The following is a 24,942-nucleotide window of genomic DNA, read 5'->3' on the forward strand; positions in this document are numbered from 1 at the left end:
AAACAATGCCAGACAAAAATAAACAGTAGTACAAATAAGCTAATTCTGGTAAATTCATTTGATGAAACACAATTCAGTTAAAAAATGAAGCGTAGTTACAATTTATGAAAAATTCCTCAAAAGGACACCAGATAAAATGGAATGTATAGTTTAAATGCATTTCAAATGCAGAAAGAAGTAAAATGTAAGCATTCAAAACCTATACATAGAGATTGGAGCTGGGAAGAAAAAATTATGAGTTCCATGATCTTCAGGCAGAGCAGGCAAAGGGAGTGGAAAAATGCTTACGTGGAAATCAAATAGTGTTGCTCATGTTCTTTCTTCACTTGGTTGGAGGAATAAACAGAGAATTATTATTAATAAAGTTCTGTGTATAAGGTTGCCACATTGGGATACAGAATAAGAGAACACTAAAAATAGAAATGAAGGATTGGGTAGGGAATAAAATGAAGAAATTGAAATAAAAAGAAACATACTTAAGCTCTAAAAAATAGACTATGGACATCATAGAAAACCATCGTTTAACCTACTACATTCTAGTTGAGGTAAAAAAAAAAAAAACACACAGAATTTCCCTTCTCATTATTCTCCTTTGCTCATAAGTGGTTATTAAAGTATAACTTGATTTAACAATCTGATATATTTAAATTATCTCACAAGTTCTCTAAACAATTGCATACCATTATTTGAAGAAACAATTAAAATCAATGCAATGTTTAATCCACATTATTTTGAAATTAGAAGGGAAATGTGTGTGGGGGGAGGGTGTAACTATCATGAGTGAGAAAGCACTTTTAAGTGCATTAACTTGCTCAAGGTCTCCTTGACATCTTTATTCCTTAGGCTGTAGATGAGGGGATTTAGCATAGGGATGACCATGCTGTAAAACACAGTGGCAAATTTGACAAGGAGCAAGGAGCTTTTAGATTTGAGCACACAGTAGAGAAGGAGGATGACCCCATGGCAGAAGCAGATAGCAGCCAGGTGGGAGCCACAGGTGGAGAAAGCTTTTCTGAGGCCACCCTTGGCAGGGATCTTGATGACTGTAATGACTATGACGACATAGGAGGTAAGGATGATCAGCAGGCTACAAATCTCATTGAACATACAGATGACTAAACATGCCAACTGGCTGAGGGAGGAATCCGAGCAGGATGCAGAGATGATGGCGGAATACTCACAGCAAAAGTGATTGATAATTCCAGATCCACAGTAAGATAGGGCCAAAAGAAAATATGTGAGTGTGGAGGAACAGATTCCACCCCATATGTAACTTCCAGCCACCAGCAGAGCACAGAGCTTTCGAGACATAGCAACTGTGTAGAGCAGGGGGTTACAAACAGCCACAAACCGGTCATAAGCCATCACTGCCAAAATAAACGTTTGTGTGATGACACAGGTGCAGCCAAAGAAAAACTGTGTTATGCATCCTTTGAAGGACATACTTCTGTCCTCCACAACCAAGAAATCTAAAAGTTTGGGTGCAATTGTGGTGGTGTAGCAAAAATCAACAAAGGATAAATGGCTGAGGAAAAAGTACATGGGAGTGTGGAGTTTGGGGTTAATCCTGATGATCAGTATCATACCAAGGTTTTCCAGCACAGAAATGGTGTAGATGGTCAAGAATATCAGGAACAAGGGCACCTGGAGCTTTGGATATTCTGAGAAGCCCAGGAAGATGAAAGTGAAGACTGTACTCTGGTTCCCCTCATCCTGCATTTGGCTCCTGTTGGAGGAAATCCGAGAGTTCATCCCAAGAAGCTGAAAGAGCAGAGAGAAGGTGTTGTGAAAGGAAAGCAGAGGAACCTATCTTAATTCATGGCAGCGGGACATTCTGCCACAGAGATGGCTCAACCATGCCTGCCAATAGGGATCCTAAGAACCGGTTTCACCAGGTATTCCTTGTTTATAATCCAGTCAGGCAGCTGCATTCCCGAAGCTTAATTGGTACTGAACAGTTCAGTATGGATATTTTAGTGTTACTGTTCTAGAAATACCCTATAGTCAAAGTTGCATAGAATCCCCTTTGGTCATCTGAAAAACCTTGATTTGTCTTCTCTGAAATCATCTACACTTCAGTTTCTCAGTGATGCTGCTATCCTACCCTTCGAGCATCTGTAAAAGCTATATAATCTAAATTATTTTACTTCTAAGGAAAAATGTTGAGCATTCTTTAATTTTGAAAATTTGAAAAATTGGAAAAATATCATGTGCAGTAACAAAAAAAAACATATAAATTGTATACATCAAATACAAACAAGAAAATGTATACAAAGGAAGAAATTCCAACTAACAAAAAGCAACTTTTGATGTTGGGTGTAAAATACTATGATATAAACGCATTTAGTAAGGATTGAAGTGTATACCAGAGCTTGGTTCACAAGCATAAATAATTCTATCATTTTCACACATGAAATCTGAGGCAATACTGTTCTGTATTAAGCAGCACTTTACAGACTTTTTACAGTTATACAAAATCATGACTTTCTACATAATTTACCATGGCTAATTCACCTTACAAACAGTGCACCCATGTCCAGGTCATGGAGTCATTGTGTTGTTTCATTTTTAACTTTTTGTATTGTTCATGTGATTGAAAAAATGGTTCTTTTCAAATATAGAAATGATTTACTTTATTTTTGAAATCCTTGCAGATTTGGAAGGCTGAGATATACATTATTCCTATCAGAAATCCTAGACATTTAGACCAATCTATGTAATCAACACGTGATACAAAACTTGAGTTTTACTTTTATGGGTGTGGTACAATTAAGCAGGTCAAACAGATGAAGTCTGCGAAACAAGGTTGAGACCTACTTCAGGGTAGAAGGAAACACAAGGATCCTTCTGTTTTCACGTCTTCAGCAATATTTCCCCTCTGTTTCTTAAAGTTTACATCACACAATAGATAATGTTTAGTTGTCAGAAAACCCTAAGCTGGTTTCTTGCATTGTCTGCAGAGGGACAAATCCAGCACAAACACACCACTTTTATAAGATTTTAAACATTTATTCCCCTTGTGTGGTAAACACTGTCTGAATCTTCACAACTACCTGAATTATTTCCCCTTTCTTCAATACTGGTTCCTTTAATGGGCCATATCATCTTGACATCCTTGTCTCAGATTACCAGTGCTGCAAATACTAGTAATCATTTCGCTGATTGGCCAAACCTTGTTAATAGATCATTTACACTTCTTCTTGAAAATATGTACAAACTTTGTTAAAATCTTAGACTTCAGATCAGAATACCCTGTCGAAATTCTGCCTCAGCAGCCTGTTTGTATGTGGCTCTGAGAAGCTATTCATGCTCTCTGAATCTCTTCTCTTATCTATAAAAATACAATGATCCTACAGGCATTAGATTATCATCATCATTATTACTGTAACTGTTTCATTTACATGATATAATGAAGTATATGGGATATCTTAAATTAGAAATTGATGTTAAAACATCCAGGACTGTGTTCTACATTGTAGGGAATCCACCTAGGACTCAGTTTCTTTTTTCTATTCTTTATAAAGTTGTCTTTTTAAATTTACTAGTAATTTTTAACCAATAAAGAAAAATCCTAGAACGCAGAGCCAGATATTGTTTTGGAAATCAAGATATGGGCCAATAGGGAACAAGAAGTAGAAAAATTTTGGCAGAGATAGTAAAAGGAGTGTTCTTTGTTGATTTCATTCTAACTACTCCTTTAGTTTTACATACAAACTTATTCCAGGCTCTCAAACCTTGAGAATATTAGTCTCTTATTCAATTAATAAAAATAATGTCACAAAGTAAAGAAAAAAATAAACTAAGTTCTGGGGACATTCCCTAAATGTGGAACATAGTACTGGATGATGGTTTTACATTATTTTCTAATTGGAGATGCCCCATATACATAGTGATATCAGGTACATGTACCCGTGACGACAACAATAATAATAATAATAATAATAATAATAATAATACTTTATGCATATGGGACTATTCTATTTGCACATTTAAGGAGAAGAATTTTAGAGAGAACTAACAACTTCTATCCTACATATGACCAGGCATCTAAGGCAGAATTTCCACTTAGGTTGACCTGATACAAGGTCTAATCATTATTTTCTCTTGTATTCCTTACTCCCTGTTTTTCTCTGGCTCCTTCAGGCCATCTTTTCATCTTGACTTCAGGCTGAGCAAAACAACTTAGAGCCAAATGAAAGATCTCAAACTGTTCTCTCAACTTAATGCTTATTCCACTTATAATCAGCTAGGTAACAGGGGATCCTCAGGTGACCAGTCTACTCCAACCCTGCACAACTGAATTTAAGTCTTACATTATTGTGGTGCTCAAATTCTTATACATTTACAAAATGAACTTTTCACAACATACCTGTAATCTATGAACTTCTGTGTGATGACCTATAATCTCTAATGTACCTTCATCCCCATAGGCTACTGCTGTTCCTTCTGTTCATTCAGCATTTTCAATCTCTCATGAATATATTATTTTATAATTCAATACATTCATCAAAATATCACTTCCAAATAGGACAACAGATTTCCCCTCAAATTCTAAGAACAATTACCTCCTACTGTCAGATTCCAGGTACACTCTTATAGAAAACTTCTGTGATAAATCGGGACTTCAGTTACACCATTTACACCAGATCTGCTTTCACCCATGTGACTTCAAAGTGAAAATTATATACAAGGCATATTGTATCTCTTTACAGTGTTACAATTTATTTAATATTTCCCTCTTAAAGATTTTTAAAAATTGAGAATGGATAATTTGCATAACATTAATATCTGCCAGAGTTATTAAACATTATTAAAGAACATAGATGAAGTTTAAAACAAGATCATGCCAAGGTCTTAAAGGTGTAGGAAAGAGAGTTCAATACCTGGTATTCTTATTCTCAGTTGATGGATATACACACGACTGTCACTAGGCTCAAAAGGTGTTCCTCTGACAAAAAAAATAATTGTAATTTTTTAATATAATTTTCCCCACCCAAATCCTACTATAGTGTTTAGATTCAATAATTCAATAAAATTCAGATTTATTTATTGAAGTCTCATTTAGCAAATTATTAAAAAAAATTATTTCTCATATAAAGTAGCTGTTTTACAAATCGTTTTAGTTGGTAATTAAGCAATGAGAATACTATTAAAAATATACCACTGAAGGTACCAAGGATATAAAAATTATCTTATAATGAAAAACAAATCTGGGCATCACAGAGTCTCTTCAGGTGAGTCAGACCCAGAAGTCAAATTCAGGCCTCACGTTGAGTATTTTACCTGGAACTGACTGACCTTGGGGAATCATACCTTAGAGAATCTTTACTAGGTGTTTTCTCTGAGTATAAACAACACAATTTGGAGAAAATCCCTTATTTCTAATTTAAACTATAATTAATTTAAATCACCAAATCATATGGGAAAGTTTAACATGTTGATATGCTGGTCATTAGAAAAATAAAACCAATCCATAACAATAACTCCATATTTTATACCATTTGTAATTGATTATTCAAAATATGAACCTTTTGAAATTCACAAAAAAAGAAAATCGCATTCTGTTTTAGTACGTATGAATTTTTGTTGGTTTTGGGGGGAGGTTGCTGATAAATGTTTTGGATAAATGAAATATGTTGTTGTTTGGCAGAAAAGAATTTTTCAACAATTCTAAAATGATAATCATTAAAAATTTACATTAATGTTAGCATATTTGAAGGAACTCTATCAAATAAATGTTAATATAGAATGTGTAGAACAAAAATCATCTTGAATACTATAGGGAAGAATATCTTCTTGATTTCAAGGGGATAAATATGGTTTTAAATAATATTTAAAACATTAGACAAAATATATTATCTAAGTTAGGATTTAAACTTGCTCTTTGTCAAAGGATATTAGTAACATGAAAATAAAGCATGATGTAAAAAAATTTCAAGGAACACAGATGAAAAGTGATAATTTTCATAATGTATATGAAATTTTTCAGTTATAAATAATATAAATCACAAATAATTGAAAATGCTGGCAAAGCATCATACGTAGACATTTAGAAAATATCAATAAGCACATTAAAATATGCCTTATCTCAATAATCACAAATATTCAAATTAAAGCTGCAATGAAATATCTACAACAAATGGGTAAAATAATGACTAATAATACTGACTGTTGTTGAGAAAATAGATAATAACTTTTTAACTTTTGAACATTACTGTTAAAAGTGTAATTGATAGGAACAATTTAAAATATTCAGATGTAAATATGTGTGCAATTTCATTATAATGAGTATTTATGCGCTGTATAACAGAATATATTTCCTAATTTGAAGGATGCCAAATGTCCTTCAATCTATATGGACTTACAAAAATTTCTGGAACATTCACTTGATGAAATATTAAATAAGAATAAAAATTTTAAAATAATAAATGCATGCACCAAAATTAATGATTTGTAAAATCATATGGATAATTTATAAAAGTTGGGTGCATGAAACACACACTACATGATTGTGTTCCCTTAAAGTTTGCCAATGGCAAATGCTAATTTGTGTTTTTAAGAGATAGACAGTTAATACCTATAGAAGAAGTAGTGTATCTTTATGATTAAAGTAATAATTTTATTATTGCAGGGAGTTGGGAGAACGGGCTGTGATTGGCTTTGAGTTACTGGTGATATTTCAGCTCTTCATCTACTTAAGAACTAGTTAGGTATTTAAAAAATATTTTAGAACATGTTTTTAAATTTTAAAGTCAATATCAGAGTCAATTACTACATTTTTTTACAAAGAGAATGCTTTTCACTATAAATGTAATAGAAATGTATATTACAGTTCTAATCAACAGAGGGAAATAGATTTAAAATTTTCTAAGAACATAATAACTAATCTCTCATTAATAACTTTCTTGTAAGAAAAATAACCATATTAGGGTTGCATTAACCACTAAATTCCAAATGTATTACAATGATAGATCAGAGAGGATGGAAATCAAGAAACAGATCTATACAAATGAATAAATAGAATAAAGCCTTTTTTTAAAAAATAATTCCTTCCTTAAAAAAAAATAAATAGATCTATTTTGGAGGTATAATCAATGTAACCTACAGATGTTCAGGAAAGAACAGGGAACATAAATAACATTGACTCCTCTGTTTAACCAATTTAATGGTATATAAGGAAATTTACTCATAAACACTTACATAAGAGATGAATTTATTGTTAGAATGGATGATCAAAGGTACAATTTCATAACTATTATGTCATGTCCCTCAAAACAGGATACACATATTGTTAGAAGTAACCATAAATTTTCATTGCACTCAGCATTACCTCAATACATTTCATTGAACTGTAACATATTGCGTGAATACTCAGAAAATGGGTGATGCACACAGATATACCTCTTATTTTCAAAACTTACTTCATAAAGCCAGTCAATATTTTTTCATATGTAACAAAAGCTTCTTATTGCACTTAAAGTATTAGAGTGAAACAGAAAGTTATGCTTCACAGAACTTTCTGAGTAAACACAGTGGGTTCTGAAGGCTTGAGTATGATTCTGGTATAGGAAGATGTCATTTGTGTTTTCACTACTTAAAGAACAAAGAACAGCCAGGCTGTAGAAATGGAAGTAAGTTCTAAATATGGACTTCTAACTCCTAATTCTGGACTTCTGTAGTGTTCCGTGAAAATGTTTGGAAGCATGCTTTCTGAAATTCTTCAGAAGAAATACACAAAAGCAGGATATTTGTAATGAAACCAGAAAATTAGAAAGCACTCAGAACATTGAAGAGCATTTCTTATTCAATATTGAGTGGAGAAGAACATATTATATATTTAGTTAAAACTTAAGTATCACCAAAAACATTTTTAAAAGTTGTGTACTGTTAGGATATACAAAAACATTTATCTGAATTTTATGTGGAGAGAATGCAGTTTGGAGTTGATCAGCCTCCTAACTGTCTCTTTTACATCTTTGTTCCTGAGGCTGTAGATCAGGGGATTCAGCATGGGAATCATGACAGTAAAAAGAACAGTGTCCACTTTGACCAGGATCCAGGAGCTTTTGTCATGGGGCACACAGTAGAGAAGGAGGATGATCCCATGGAAGATGCTGATGGCAGTCAGGTGAGAGGTACAGGTGGAGAAGGCTTTGCGGAGGCCACCCTTAGAAGGCATCCTGCTGACAGTGGCAATGATGAAGACATAGGAGGCAAGGATGATCAGGAGGCTACACACTTCATTGAATGTAGAAATGACGAAACATGCCATCTGACTGAAAGAAGTGTCAGAGCAGGACAAAGCGAGGATGGCAGAGTACTCACAGCCAAAGTGATTTATGACATTAGATCCACAATAGGACTGTACTAGCAGAGAGTAAGTGAGTATCAAGGAGCACAGGCCACCCCACATGTATGTCCCAGACACTAAGAGGGAACAGAGCTTGCGAGACATGGCAACTGTGTAGAGCAAGGGATTACACACAGCCACAAATCGGTCATAGGCCATCACAGCCAACATGAACATTTCTGTAACCACAAACATACAAATAAAGAAAAACTGTGTCATGCACCCATTGAAGGAGATAGTTCTGTCTTCCACAACCAAGATCTCTAACAGCTTGGGTGTGAATACACTGGAGTAGCAAATATCCAGAAATGAGAGGTGGCTGAGGAAAAAGTACATGGGTGTATGAAGCTTGGGATTGATCCTTATGACCACAATTATGCCCAAGTTCCCCACCAGAGTGACAGTGTAGATGTTGAGGAACACCAGGAAGAGGGGTGCCTGTAGGTGCGGGAATTCTGAGAACCCCACCAGGATGAATGTGGCCACAGAGCTCTGGTTTCTGACTTCACTTACCATGATCCTTCTTGAACAAAAAAAAAAAAAAATATGAGGAAGGAAAATAAAATACAGCAGCAGAACTTGACATGGTGGAGAGGCAGGCACTGAGGTGATGCTCAATGTAGGCCAGTGAGGATGAACGTGATCAGTGTGCAGTGATGACCTTTTGCTCCCCTTGGGAATCTTACTGGCTGCTGCTTCAGAGCAAGTTACTGTGTTCTTCAGGATGGTAGTTGTCTTATCTGGAATAAAAAAAAGTGGAAGTGTTCAACATCACAATTTTATAAAAATTGTCTATATATGGAATTTCTGATGTATGGAAGACTTCACATTAAAATACAATTTTATGACAGGCAAGGAGACATGTAGTAATCTCAGACTATCCTTGAGATGATTGTCTTATTCATATTATCAAATCACATAAGTCCTTGGGAATAGTAAATGCTTTTAATATGCAAATAAGTACAAAATAATAAAAAGCTTAAAACTCAACTCAAAGTGGATCAAGTATCTAAATGGTAGAACGAACACTCTGCGCCTACTAGAAAAAAAAGTAGGCCCAACTCTCTATCATGTTGGCTTAAGAACCAATTTCTTCAATAAGGCACCGAAAGCACAAGAATCAAAATCAAGAATCGATAAATGAGATGGTATCAAACTAAGAAGCTTCTTCACAACAAAGGACACAATCAAGAACATGAACAGAGAGCTTACAGAATGGGAGAAAATCTTTAACAAAAGCTCCTCCAGGATATACAAAGAAGTCAAAAAACTTAACGTAAAAAAATAATAATAACCTAATCAATAAATGGGCTAAGGGTCAGAATAGGCATTACACAGAAGATAAATTATTAATGGTCAAAAAATATATGAAAAAAATGTTTAACATCTCTAAAACTTAGATAAGTCAAATCTACACTAAGATGTAATCTCACTGCAGTCAGAATGGCAATTATCAAGAATAAAAGTAATAAAAAATGTTGGCAAGGATGTGGGGAAAAACATAAACTCTAACATTGCTGGAGGGACTGCAAGTTCATGAAAGCACTCTGGAATGCAATGTGAAGGTCCTTAGAAAACTTGGAATGGAACCACCATTTGACCCAGTTGTCCTACACCTCGTTTACACTCAAAGGATTTATAATCAGCATAGTATAGTTATGTAGCCACTTCAATTTTTATAGTATCTCAATTCACAATAGCCAAGCTATGGAATCAATATAAAAGCCCTTCAACAGATGGATGGATAAAGAAAATGTGGTAAATATATACAATGGAATTTTACTCAGTCCTAAAGAATAATGAAATTATGGATGGAACTGGAGAAGTGCAATAAGCCAATGCCAAAATATCAAAGGCAGAATATTTTCTCTGATATTTGATTACTAACCCAGGACAAGGGAGTGGAAATGTAAAAGTTTATTAGTCTAAAAAAGGATAATGAAGGTAAGGGCAGGGAATAGAAAAAACAGTAGAATAAATCGGACCTATCTTTCCTATTGCATATAAGTACACGAACAATGTAACTCCATGTCATATATAACCTCAATAATGGGATCCTAATTGGAACAAGTTATATTTTCTTCTATGTATGTGTAGTATGTCAAAATACAATCTACTGTCATGTATACCTAGAAAAAAAGTAAATAAAACCAAATTCTAAGAATTCTGTTTTGCAAGCTTTGTGTTGAGCCTCCATTAACAAAATTCCTGCCACCCATTTTCACAATAAAGCCACTGAGTTCACATTTCAGAGTTCTCTTGAATCCTTGTCATGACAAGAAATTGAGGCACTAGTCATCATAGTCAATTCCATATTTAAACGTGTACCTTGTAATGTCCTTTATTAGTATTGAAGTTTAGAATTGTTCTTTCTGAGTATACACATTTCTCATTCTAAGGAACAAAGAAAAATAATGATAATTCTCAGAATATAGACTTTCAAATATTTCAAGACACTTTAATCAGTCTTCTTACTTTGCCTGGCTAAATAACCTTATTTTATATTTACTGAATATTTATTTACTTTCTCAAAGCGTTAAAACATATCCCAGAGTGTATGTTCAATATTCTTATTACAACATTAACCTTCTTTATCTGACATTAAGCACTAACACTAGACTCACTATCCAAAGAAAATTGATCAAGGACACGGAGGAAGAAACTCAGGAAACTATTATTTCTATATCTCTACAAACATACAGTTTGCAGTTAATTGTTTGAACTGAGTCAGGTTCATTCACTACCATATCAAATTTTGTCAGGGTTACTGATAAAAGCCACAAACCACAGATTCATACTCTAATGATCTTGGAGAAATTTAGAGATTGTGCATTGATTTTAAAATTTTATGCTCAGCTTGATTCTTCTCTTATCTCCCTTTATTGGCTTCATGGCCTTTGATCCAATTGTACAACCCCTAACTCTACTTCTTGCCTTAATTCAGGTTGATGTCTGCCTAGAATCCTGGATTAAAATTTCACTTCCAACTAGGCTTATTGATCATTAGTGACCATTCCAGTCTTCTACATTGCATTATGATTTGAGCAATTAGTCATTCAAGCAATTATTAACTCTTCTTGCATCCCAACTATTAGCTCAATAATGTGATTTTAGTATGGTACCATAGGAAGGCATCGGAAAATGCAAGGGTTCAGGAGCACATAAAGGTGCTCCATCTTGAGCTGGGGATGTGGCTCAAGGGTAGCTTGCTCACCTGGCATGCATGCAGCCCGCGTTCAATCCTCAGCACCACATACAAACAAAAAAATGTTGTGTCCGCCGAAAGCTTAAAAAAATATTAAAAATTTTCTCTCTAAAAAAAAAAAAAAAAGATGTTCCTTCCCTACCTACCTCACTATCATTGTGAGGTGGTCTGCAGTGTGTGTTCCTTATTTACAAATAAAAAGGTACATAAAAATGCACACAAGGCAATTCATGCTAGAATAATATTGTGGTGAAAGTTATAGTGTTCCTCGGAGGTCATTAAGATAAGTGCCTGCAGGATTGCTAAGATTGCAGCATTCGTGTCATATCAATATTTAGGGCATCACAAAAGACAGCATAGTCTTAAAATTTGTATGTGAAAACCTTTCAGATTTTAATTCACATTCCCTTTTGAATTCCAGTGCCCACTGACTGCTCCCCCACCACTGCCTGGTGCTTTTTGCATTTGCCTATACTTTCCAAAACTCAGGCTGAGGCTGCTGTAAAATCAGTCAAGGTTAAAGGAAAATGAAGAACTACCAAGCTATCTCTCATTCTTCACTCCTACTGTGGCCAGCAGGCAGTTCAACATATTTTGCTAACTAATAAGAAATATCATCTAAGCTGGGGATGTAGCTCAGTAGTAGAGCACTTGCAGAGCAGGAGTGAGGTACTGGGTTTGATCCTCAGAGACACATATAAATAAAACAAAATAAAGGTATTGTGTTCATCTACAATTAAAAAGATATTTTTTAAAAGCCTACCATTCAAACAACCCTTGAATACACTCATTGAAGTTTTTGTCTCCACTTTCTTTCAAAGTGCACAAACAGAGGCTATGGATTTTGATATTTCCTTAATACATGAAGAAGCAATTCTGTCCATTCATACATGTTTCTTAAAATTGTATTCTATGAAAACATTAATTTCTTCTAATCTACTTAATTGACTTTATTCCTCCACTCATGATTTAAATTAGTCTTGTTTCATCACAATTTCCCTACACAGCTCTTCCAAGAAAACTTCTGTAGTTATCCAAATATTACTTTTTCTCATGATCAATATTCTTTTCACATATATCATTAGAACATTTAAAAAATGTAAGATTTATCATTTCAATGATTGTGTTTATGTGTGTTCTCTATTTCACTAAATTCAATAAATTTAATGAAAAAACAAAACCTACCTTTAAGATTTCACTTAAGTCCTCTAGTATGATATAGCCATTAAGAACAAAGTTTCAAACTCTGTCAAATTATCCTAAGAATCATGAAAATAAAATTTAGCACATTGTATATGCACTGCTCACTGAACTCAATAGAAAATACTCTCCCTCAGCCCTGATAGATTTTTTCCCCCTTTCAAAGCAATTTATGGATTTAAACACATGTCACAGAAGAAAGAAAAGATGCCCAATATTAAAGTAAATTACCAAAAGACAGATTCTCCTGATATATATTTTTAATTGTGGCCTTCCTTGCCATTATGAACATACTGCATATACATTCTGCCTCACAATTAAAATATTCTGATCCATATTTGCATCCCTTTAAAGGAAGTGACTCTTCCAGAATAGAATTCAATAAGGGATGGAACTAACAACATTTTTCCATGTGTCAAAAGTTTTTGGTAGGAGCATGGGGATGCCCGAAAAAGAGACAGATCTTGAACCTATATTCCATGATCATGCAGTTTGCTCACATCTAGCTGCTTAACTCAGGGGACACAGACCTCTGGAGAATACACACTGTTGGGAAGAACTAACAAGAAAACAATTAGAGAATATTTGTCTTCTGTTCATTGGAGTATAATTTCTTCTAAATAAGTAAGATGTTGTTTGACTTGTCTTAAAAATATGTCACTTCTATATAGAGGTTACATTCTGAAAAGCACACACACACAAATCAAGTTAAAAGCAGAACCCTATTTATTGCAGCAACCCCAATGTAAATATATACTACACTATAAGCATTTTTATTCTTCTTTGATTTGTTTGCATGTGTTTATATGTATTTGCAGAAAAATACTCTATATTGGAACTATATATTCTTGTATATTCAATCACATTATGGGTATCCTAAATATGTCTTTAGCTAGGGGGGGTCAGAAAACTGTAATATGTTATATATCAGGGCTTTTATTATAGACCTAGCTATATTCTTCAGAACATCCCTGTAGATCTGGCACTGATAGTTTTAATCCATCTATTGTAAACACAACATTTATTCGTATAGGGTAAAAAAAATAGTGATGTCAAAATCTTATCAATAAAAATACCACCAAGACTCTTGACTGACTATGAAGTCTTGAGAAATGTACAGAGACACTAGCATTTGAAAACAAACACTAATGAGTGCAGTTACAATTGCAAAAGTTGGAAAAACCAGTAGACAAAAATGAATCAGCATTTTATTTTCATCTTTACAAGTGTCAGCTGTTCTTAATTGGGGCTAGCTAGCAAGTATAATTATAAATAAAATAAATATAAATTCAAGTATAAATATTTGCTTGGAAGCACTTTGACTGCATGACCCACATCAACACATTTGGTCTGGTAATGAGTGCAAATGACAGCAGAGGTTAGTTACTAAAAATACTTCTAAATCAAAACAAATAATCACTTTAAAACAAAATACTGATAATCAAATCCTTTCATTTTCCTTTTCTATTATTCTTATATCTTACTATGGCTAACAAACTAAACTAAAAAAAAAAAATGATGGAAGCCCAATGCCATGCGTGCCTAGGAGCAATTGTGCAGTTAGTTCTACCTTTTAAAAACTATTCATTCTTAATATTATTAAATTGGCAAAAGGTACATATTCTTTTCAAAATAGCATTCAGGTTTAGGTTAAGGAATCTGTGTATCAGAGACTAACAGTTTTATCATCTCATACATAGTCTCATTAGATTTTTAAGGCATTATTTTCAATTGTGTTCCTATACTCCAATGACAAATCAGCTGAAAGAGAAATCAGGAAGCCATCCTGTTTACCATAGCCTTAAAAAAAGAAAGAAAGAAAAGAAGGAATGAATCTAACAAATGAGGTGAAAGGCTTGTACAGTGAAAATTACAGAACACAAAAGAAAGAAATTGAGGAGACCTAAGAAGATAGAAAGACCTCCCATATTCTTGGATAGGCAGTACAAATATTATCTATATGGACATATAACCAAAACCATTTTACATAATTAATGCAATTCCCATCAAAATTTCAATTATGTTCTTTATGGAAGTGGAAAAGGCACCCATTAAATTCATCTGGAAAAACAAGAGGTGCAGAATAGCCAAAGCAATCTTTAGTAAAAATAAATAAATAAATAAATGGAACAAAGCAGAAGGCATTGCAAACAGACCTAATATTATAATATAGAGCTATAGGAATAACATCAGCAGCATGTATTGGAACCAAAACAGGGAAGAAAACAAATGGAACCGAAAAGAAGACAAAGAGATTAAAACACAAAAACAGCTGACTCATACTAGAGAGAAGCCAATAACATTCTATAGAAAAAAGATAAACTCTTTAACAAATGGTGCAAGGAAAACTGGAAATCTATATGCAGTGGAATGAAATTATACCCCTATCCCTCACCTTGCACAAATCTCAGCTCAGAGTGGATCAAAGATTTAGGTATTAGAGCAGAAATACCCAATACTTCAGTATATTGGAACAGAAACTGACTTCCTTAATAACAGCCCCAAAACTAAAAAAAAAAAAAAAAAAAAAAAAAAAAAGTCGATAAACAATAAATGGGATGGCATCAAACTCAGAATTTTCTTCACATCAAAGCAAACACTCAAGAATATGAAGAGAGAGCATAACATAAGGGGAGACAATCTTTGTCACATACCCCTCAAATAGAGCATTAATTTCCAGGATATATAATTAATTAAAAAAACCTAACTCTAGACAAATACCAAACAATATCATTAATAAATGTGCAAAGAAACTGAAGAGGCACTTCACAGAAGAAGAAATGAAATGGTCAACAAATATGTGAAAAAGTGTTCAACATCTCTAGGAATTAGAGAAATGCAAATTAAAACTATGCTGAGATTTCATTCCACTGCAGTCAAAATTGCATTATCAAGAATACAAGTGGCAATGAATATTGGTGAGGATGTGAGGATAAGGCTACACTCATACATTGCTGGGATGAGTGCAAATTGGTGCAATCACTCTGGAAAGCAGTATGGAGGTGCCTCAAAAAGCTAGGAATGAAATCACCACTTGACCAGTTATCCCCCTCCTTGATAGGTACCCAAAGGATTTAAAAACATCATGTCACATTTATGTTTATAGCAGTCATTTTATAGTAGCTAACTTATGGAGCAAACCTATGTGTCCTTCAAGAGATGAACAGATAAAGAACATTGGTATATATATACAAATCTTACTCAGCGATCAACAAGAATGACTTTATGATATTTGCCAGCAAATTGATAGATGTGGATTCTATTATGCTAAGTGAAGTAAGCCAGTCCCAAAAAACTAAAAACCAATTGTTTCCTCTGATAGGTAGAAGGTAACCCACAATAATGGGGATGGAAGTGAATGAGGGGAAGAATAGGAGTACAATAGATTAGATGAAAGGGAATGGAGGGACTAGAGGGGGGATAAGAAAAGGAGAATACTGAAAGGAATCTAAAATAGTTTTCCCAGGTATGTATATGAAAACAAAACAGTGAATCCCAGCAGCACGTATATCCATAAGAATGGAACTCTAACTAGAATAAGATATATTCCATGATTTTACAATTATAACAAAATGGATTCTGGGGCCATATATAACCAAAATAACCAATAAAAAACATGAATTTTTTACAATAACAAGATAGTATTCTTAGTTTTAATTTTGTCAGTCATTGAAGTAAAAACAGTATAGTTCTGAATACTTGCAGAAATACATGTATAAATGTTAAGATGAGAGAGAAGAGTAAAATAATGTTTGTTTTTTCCTCAAGATATATGATATTTTACAGATAAAAATACAAATAATTTTGAAATAAAATGAAAAAGAGGAAAAATAGATAATATTTTGCAGTTCTTAAATTCAAAATAAAACAAAAGTTGCACTTTTTCATAATAACAAGATAAATGACATATTTAAGAAAATACTATTTATAATAGTATTAAATATATCAAATATCCAAGAAGGGCCAAGTACTCTAAATATAATTTTCAAAAATGTTTTAAGAGGATTTAATGTAGACCTTACAAACTTGTACTATATTTATATATTGGAAAAAATAATTATTATAATTATATTTATTCTTATAAAATAAATTATATTCTGTTCAATTCCAATACAATGTAAACATCTCATGGTCATTATTATTATCATTATCCTAATCATGCTTTCCATTTTCATTTGTTTTGTACTTTGTGGTAACAGTTCAGTAATTTTTCTTCTATTCCTGATTACGTTGAAGTTTGTTTTATTTTGTTTTCCCATGAACAAGTGAAGGTTAATTTTCCTTATCGATTGACTACGCCAATGCTATGCCCAACATTATTATGGGTATTTCCTGTGAGGATATTTTTTAATGAGATTAACAAATAAGTCATCTGAATAAAGCAGATTCTCAGTTAAATGCCTAGGTTTTACTAAAATAGCTACTCCTCTTCTGAGTAATCAGTTCTCTTCTGACTTAGTGTCTTAGGACAAGGACACTGGATTTTTCTGTTGTACAGACTCAAAATTAGACTCTAGTTTCTCCTGGGTCTCAGACCTTCTGACCCTTGAGTTGGATCTGCACCCATGGCTCTGCTGGTCCCAGGCCTTTCAACAACCACTGGAGCTTGAGCATTAGCTTTCATGGCTTCTTGTGGCTGCAGATCTTGGGATCTGTCAAGTTTAATGAGGACATGAACTGATCTTTTAAGTTCCTCATGTACACAGATTCTGATAGTACAAAAGGTATAGGTTTACATGTAAACATTGCTGGTTCTGCTTATCTGTAAAAATTGATCAAACATATTTATTATGCAGATTGAAATAAATCTGTGAGTTCCCCTTATTATGCCAATGTAATAGGTCATTAATGAATTAAATGTAATGGCAACCTAATATTCCTAGAATAAATACTTGTTGGATTATATTTATTTTTGAAATTTATTTGTGCACTCTATTATTAGTGTTTCCACAAATATATTTAAGTTATTGGCTATAAAACTCAACATTATCTCCAAATTAATACTCAACTTGGCTTTGCTGAAATCACTGGTCATGACTTCTTTATTCCCTTATAATTTTTTTTTCTTGTGTTTCAGGTATGTGATCTCAAGTTTCATGGAAACTGCAAGATGCACTTAAGATTGCATATTCTATACACTAAGGGTACAAAGGCCAGGAAATCCTGACCATTGAATCAAATGTTCCTTAATACATTTCTTAGTGAACTGTGCACTGTGCACATACTTTTTTAGTGACTCTCATCCTATGATTTTTGGAAAAAGAGGGAACCCAAGTAATATTGACTCCTTTGTTTAAGCAACTGAATGGGTACATAAGGCAATTTAATGATAAAAGACGTACATAAAAGATGATTTTATTGTTAGAATGCATGATCAAAGGTACAATTTCAAAACAATCATGTCATTTCCCTCAAAACAGGGTACAAGTATTGTTAGAGGTAAGTATAAATTTTTATTAAACTCAGCATTATCTCAATGCATTTCATGGAACTCTAATATATTACACTGGAACTCAGACAACAAGGGATGCATTGAGATAATGCTGAAATAATGCATAAAAGTAGCAGCTCTTATTTTTAATACCTACTTGCAGAAGTCAGTCAATACTTCTCATAATATAACCAAGGGTTCTCATTGTACTTAATCTATTAAGGTGAAACAAAAAGTGATGCTTTATAAAACTGGTGGGTCAACACAGTGAGTTCTAAACATTTGAGTACGAATCAGATAAAGGCACCTTTCATTTGTATTTGAACCTCGAAAATATTAATCCCAAGGTAAATTCAGGTTGTGGCACAAAAAAATGAATTCTATTTGGACTACTAACTCCTCATTCTGACTTCTGTGGTGTTCAGTGGGGAAGTTTAGAAGCATATTACCTTCTGAAATTCTTCAGGAGAAATCTACAAAAGCAGCATATATGCAATGAAACAGAAATTTAGTGCCCTAAACATTTAAGAGCACATTGTATTCAATATTGGATGGACACAAGAGTATTTCATATTAAATAATGGTTGGAAGGTCATAGGTCATCACTAAAAACATGAGTATTTACATAATCACACATAATCAAATATATGGTTCAAAAACAAGTGCCATCAAGAATATTTTTTAAATTAAGTATGGTTAAGATATACAAAACATATTTATATGAATTTTATTTGGAGATAATTCAGTTTGGAGTTGATCAGCATATACTAGAAGAAAATATAAGCCCCAAAACACTTTACATACACAAAGCAATTCCCACAAAATTTCAATTATGCTCTTCATGGGAGTGGAGAAAACCTCACCACAATACCCAAAGCAATTCTTAGCAAAAGTAAATGGATAAATAAATAATAAATAAATAAACAAAATTAAGCAGGAGATATAACAACATCAGCCTTAAATTATACTAAAGAGCTATAAGAATAGAACTAGTATTGGCAGCAAGACAGGGAAGAAGACCTATGGAATAGAATAGAAAACACAGAAATAAAAACACAAAAACACAGCTAACTCATCCTAGACAAAGGAGCCAATAACTTACACTGGGGAAAAGACAGCCTCTTCAACAAATTGAGCTCAGAAAACTGTTAATGCATATGGAGTAGAATGAAATTTTACCCCTCTTTCTCACCCTGCAAAAAACTCAGCTCACAGTGGATCCAGAATCTAAATATTAGACCAGAAATCTTGCATATACTGGAGAAAACATAGGTCCAACACTTCAATATATTGGAACAAGAACTGACATCCTTAATAAGAGACCAAATATCAAAAATTAAAATCAATAAACAATAAATGGAATGGCATCAAACCAAAAAGCTTCTTCAGATCAAAGAAAACACTTGAGAATGTAAAGAGAGAGTGTACTGAATGGGAGAAAATCTTTGCCACATGCCCCCAAGATGGATCATTAATTTCCAGGAAAAAATATCAAGAACCCAAAAAACTTAACACCAAAAGAAAACCAAATGACCAATCAATAAATGGGCAAAGGAACTGAAAAGGCAAGTCATAGAAGAAGAAATGCAAAAGGTCAATATGAAAAATTCTTCTATAGGAATTAGAGAAATGTAAATTAAAACTACACAGAGGTTTCCTCTAATTGACCTCAGAATGGCATTATCAAGAATACAAGTAGCAATAAATATTTGATGAGAATGTGAGGATAAATCTACATTCATACATTGATGGGATGAGCACAAATTGGTCCAATCACTCTGGAAAGCAGTATTTAGATGCCTCAAAAAACTAGGAATGGAACCACCACTTGACCCAGATATCCCACTCCTGGGTAAGTACCCATAGGATTTAAATTCATCATACTACAGTGAAGCAGCTCCATTAATGTTTATAGCAGTCATTTTACAGTAGCTAAGTAAGGAGCCAACCTAGGTGTCCTTCAGGAGATGAATAGATAAAGAAAATATGGTATAGATAGATACATATTGGAGCCTTACTCAGTCATAAAGAAGAAAGACCTTATGACATTTGTGCTCACAAATGGATAGATCTGGAAACTGTCACGCTAAGTGAAGTAAGGAAGTCCCAAAAAACCACAGATCAGATGCTTTCTCTAATAGGAAGAAGAAAGGTAACTCACAATAAAATGCAGGACCAGGGGAATGAGGGGAAAATACAGGTGCAGTAGATTAGATAAGGAGGAATGGAACAAATGGAGGAAGGATAAGATACACATGAGATTGCATATTCCATATATTTAGGGTTCAGAGACCAGGAAAATCTGACTCTTAAATCAGACATCCTGCAATACGTTTTCCAACCAACTGTTTAATATTTTTCTTTCTTAGTGACTGTCATTCTATAAATTTTGGAAGAAAAGGAAAGATACAGCATACAACATTGACTCTTTGTTCAAGCAAATGAGTGGGTACATAAGAAAATTCACTGTTGAAGACTTACAGAAGAGATGAATTTATTGTTAGAATGCATGATCAAAGGTACAATTTCAAAACAATCATCATATCCCTCAAAACAGGGTACAAGTATTGTTAGAGGTAAGCATAAATTTTTATTGCACTCAGCATTGTCTAAATACATTTCATTGAACTCTAATATATTACACTGGAACTCATACAACAAGGGATGAATAAAAGTAGTACCTCTTATTTTTAATACCTACTTGCTGAATTCTGTCAATAGTTGTCATAATATAACCAAGGGTTCTCATTGTACTTAATCTATTAAGGTGAAACAAAAAGTGATGCTTTATAGAACTGCTGGTTCAACACAGTGAGATTTAATATGAATCTGCTGCAGTCATCTTTTATTTTTGTTTCTGACTCCTCTAGTAAGCACAAGGAAAATCTAGGGTGTAGCAAAAGGATTGAGTTCTAGATATGTACTTCTAACTCCTCATTCTGACTTCTGTAATGTTCACTGGGGAAGTTTATAGCATACTACCTTCTGAAATTCTTGACAAGAAATATACAAAAGCAGCATATATATTTCATCAAACTGAAAATCATAAAGCACTCTGAAAATTTACAATCATTTCATATTCAATATTTCATGAATATAAACTATTAAAATATTCAGTAGAAACAAGATTCATAAAATTATTTTTAATAATTGTGCATGGTTCTGTTATACAAAAAAATATTTATCTGAATTTTATTTGGAGAGAATGAAGTTTGGAATAAAAGAGCCCCCTGACTGTCTCTTTCACATCTCTGTTCCTGAGGCTGTAGATGAGGGGATTCAGCATGGGGATCATGACAGAGTAAAGTGCAGTCTCCACTTTGACCAGGTGCCAGGAGCTTTTGTCATGGGGCACACAGTAGAGAAGGAGGATGACCCCATGGAAGATGCTGATGGCAGTCAGGTGAGAGGCATAGGTGGAGAAGGGTTTGTGGAGGCCACCCTTAGAAGGCATCCTGCTGACAGTGGCAATGATGAAGACATAGGAGGCAAGGATGATCAGGAGGCTACACACTTCATTGAATATAGAAATGATGAAACACGCCATCTGACTGAAAGAAGTGTCAGAGCAGGACAAATAGAGGATGGTAGAGTACTCACAGCCAAAATGATTCATGACATTAGACCTACAGTAGGACAGTCTTATCAGAGAATATATGAGTATCAATGAGCAGAGGACACCCCACATGTAAGATCCACCCACCAGGAGGGCACAGAGCATGCAAGACAGAGCAACTGTGTAGAGAAGGGGGTTACACACGGCCACAAACCGGTCTTAGGCGATCACTGCCAACATGAACATTTCTGTAATCACACATGCACAGCCAAAGAAAAACTGTGTCATGCATCCATTTAAGGAGATACTTCTATCTTCCACAACCAAGATCTCTAACAGCTTGGGTGAAATCATACTGAAGTAGCAAACATCTAGATGAGAGGTGGCTAAGGAAGAAGTACATGGGTATATGAAGCTTGGGATTGATTCTCACTACAATGATGCCCACATTCCCCACCACAGTGACTGTGTAGGTGGTTAGGAATAGCAGGAAGATAGGTGCCTGGAGCTGTTCGAATTCTGAGAACCCCACCAGGATGAATTTAGTTACAGTGCTCTGGTTGCTGACTTCATGTGCCATGATTCTTCTTTAAAGAGAAAACATGAGGAAAGAAATAAAATTGGAGCATTGTAACTTCATGGAGTAATGGCAGAGACTTAGGTGATGTTCAGTGTGGCCCAGTGAGGAAGAAAGCTGTCAGTTTTTCTGTGGTGAGTCCTCTGCTTACCTTTGCATTCTTACTTGACCCCTTACCTGGTCCTTGATAAAAAGGAAGTTACTGTTTACTTCAGGACTGTACTTTTTTTTTTTAATCTGAATAAAAAAGTGGTAGTGATCATCATTATTTTATGTAAATTGTGTATAAATGTATCTGACGCATGGAAGGCTTCATGTGAAAATATTTTATGACAAGCACAGAGACATAGAGAAATGTCAGAAAATCATTGAGCTAATCATATATTTTACATGACACATCAAGAGAATCCTTGAGAATAGAAAATACTTCTAAATGCCAATACAAAGAAAAGAATAAAAATTTGAGGGACAGAATATACTTCATCAAACTTACACTTCTTTATCGACACAATTAATTTTTTTTATTTTCAAGACATATTCTAGTATCTTTTTCTTTTCTCTGTCCTTCTTTTTTCTATTTCTTTTCATATTTCTTTCTTTCTTTATTTGTTTGGATGTTTGGTTACAGAGTCCTTGCATGCAATACCACTGAACTGCATCTCCAATTATTTTTGGGGACAGGGTGTCACTAATTTCCTTTGATTTTGGCCTAGTTTCTCAGGCTGTCTTGGAAGTGCAATTGTCCTTCCTCAGCTTCCCAAGTGTCTGGGATTGCAGGTGATCCTTGACCTAGCAAACCTTATTTTCAATTTATCATGAAGCATCTACTGAAGAGGACTTTTAAGTATATCATTAACCCTTCCACTGATAAATACATTCTTACAGTTATATAAAAAACTGTATGGTCATTTATAATGTTGACAATGCTAAATATTTACAGCGATGTGCTGAGTGTGTATTTTGAAAATTTTCTTAACAGTTTCACATGGATTACCTTCCATCTGTGCATTTTATAGCACATATTTTATTAAACACAAAGAAACAATCCATTATCAGCATTTAAATATACTACTAAAAATAATCATTTTTCATTAAAATTACCTAAACCCTTGATTCATGAGGTCATTTTAGAAGTGTTGACCAAAGAGAACTAAAAGCATATGTAAGACTGAATAACAAAACCATCATATTTTTGCAATCCACACAATGTCCCAGTGAATAGAGGTCAAAAAACTGTGATCTTAACACATCTGAGAACTGGGACAAATTTTTTGCTAATGTGTTTCAAGTGACAGAAACTGTGAAACCTACTACTATTAGTCCCAGCACAGAGCACTGCTGTACCTTGCAAACTTGACATGGTGTAATGGCAGAGACTTAGGTGAGTTGGTGACCTTTGCAAATAGTCACACATAGGGATACTGGTGAACCACAAACCCCATATTTATACCCTTAAGATCTTGAAAAACTAGACCTAAAAATTTATATTCTAACTTCTTTTTGTTTTCAAATTCACATGTCTTTTTGAATTTCAGTGACCATGGACTCCTTCTCCAGTGCTTAGATAATGCTCACTTTGCATTGCTCCCCAACCACTCCCTGGTGCTTTTTGCCTTTGCTTATCCTTTCAGATGCTCAGGTTGGGCCTATTATAAAATCAGGCACAGTTAATGAAAATTGAGGAAATATAAAGCTGTCTCTCATTCTTCACTCCTACTCTTAACAGCAGGCATTTCAACAGAACATTGCTTGCTATCTAATAAAATCTATTCTCCAACTAACCCTTGAGTACAATCAGTGAAGTTTTTGACTCCACTGTCTTTCAAAGTGCATAAATGGAAGCTATGAATTTTGATGACATTTCCTTAATACTTCAACAAGCAATACTCTCCATTCATACAGGTATCTTAAAATTGCATTCTCTGAAAAGATTTATTTCTTCTGATCTATTTTATTGACTCCATTCCTCCACTTGTGTTTTAATCTTGTTTAATCACATTTTCCCTGTATATCTCTTCCAAGAAAATGTGTATGGTTATCCAAATGTGAGTTTTTCTCATGCTATACATTCTTTGCACTTATATTGTCAAAACATTTATGAAAGCATAACAGATTTGAAATTTTATGTTTGCATTTAGGTGTGTTCTCTATTTTACTAAATTCAATAAATAATGAAAACAAAAACTTACCATTGACAGTTCATTTTAAACCCTCTAGTGTGACATAGAATTCAGAACAAAGTTTTAAACTCAGTCAAATTATCCTTGGAGTCATGAAATCAGAATTTAGTATTTTGAATATGCACCATTCACTGAACTAAGGAGACATTCCTCTATCTCAGACCCCACAGTTGTTTTTGTTTTTGTTTTCTCTCCAAGCCATTTCTGGATTTCAACACATCTCTTGGAAGAATGAAAAGTTGCCCAGCATTGAAGCAACTCACCAAAGGACATATTATCCTGAAATACATTTTTAATTTTGTATTTCCTTGCCTTATGAACACACTTCATGCACATTCTCCCTCATGATTAAAATGTTCTTATACATTTCACATCCCTTTAAAGGCAGTGACTCTTCCAAAACAGAATTTAATAAAGGAGGGGTTAACATTGTTCCAACTGTC

At 33.9% G+C, this 24,942-nt stretch overlaps 2 protein-coding genes and 1 pseudogene across 2 annotated transcripts; all 3 read right to left on the bottom strand.

Moving 5' to 3' along the window:
- Positions 1-774: 774 nt before the first annotated feature.
- On the bottom strand, positions 775-1,752 carry LOC113175334 (olfactory receptor 1165-like). The gene has a single exon (XM_026379606.1). It carries the CDS (start codon positions 1,750-1,752, stop codon positions 775-777), a length of 978 nt encoding a protein of 325 aa, XP_026235391.1.
- Positions 1,753-7,906: 6,154 nt separating this feature from the next.
- LOC113175305 (olfactory receptor 1165-like) lies at positions 7,907-8,866 on the bottom strand. Its single transcript, XM_026379577.2, has one exon. It carries the CDS (start codon positions 8,864-8,866, stop codon positions 7,907-7,909), a length of 960 nt encoding a protein of 319 aa, XP_026235362.1.
- A 12,501-nt stretch (positions 8,867-21,367) lies between these two features.
- LOC113175306 (olfactory receptor 1165-like) lies at positions 21,368-22,322 on the bottom strand (annotated as a pseudogene).
- Between the last annotated feature and the right edge of the window lie 2,620 nt (positions 22,323-24,942).

The sequence above is a fragment of the Urocitellus parryii genome, chromosome 4 (assembly GCF_045843805.1).
Source record: "Urocitellus parryii isolate mUroPar1 chromosome 4, mUroPar1.hap1, whole genome shotgun sequence".
Lineage (NCBI taxonomy): Eukaryota > Metazoa > Chordata > Mammalia > Rodentia > Sciuridae > Urocitellus > Urocitellus parryii.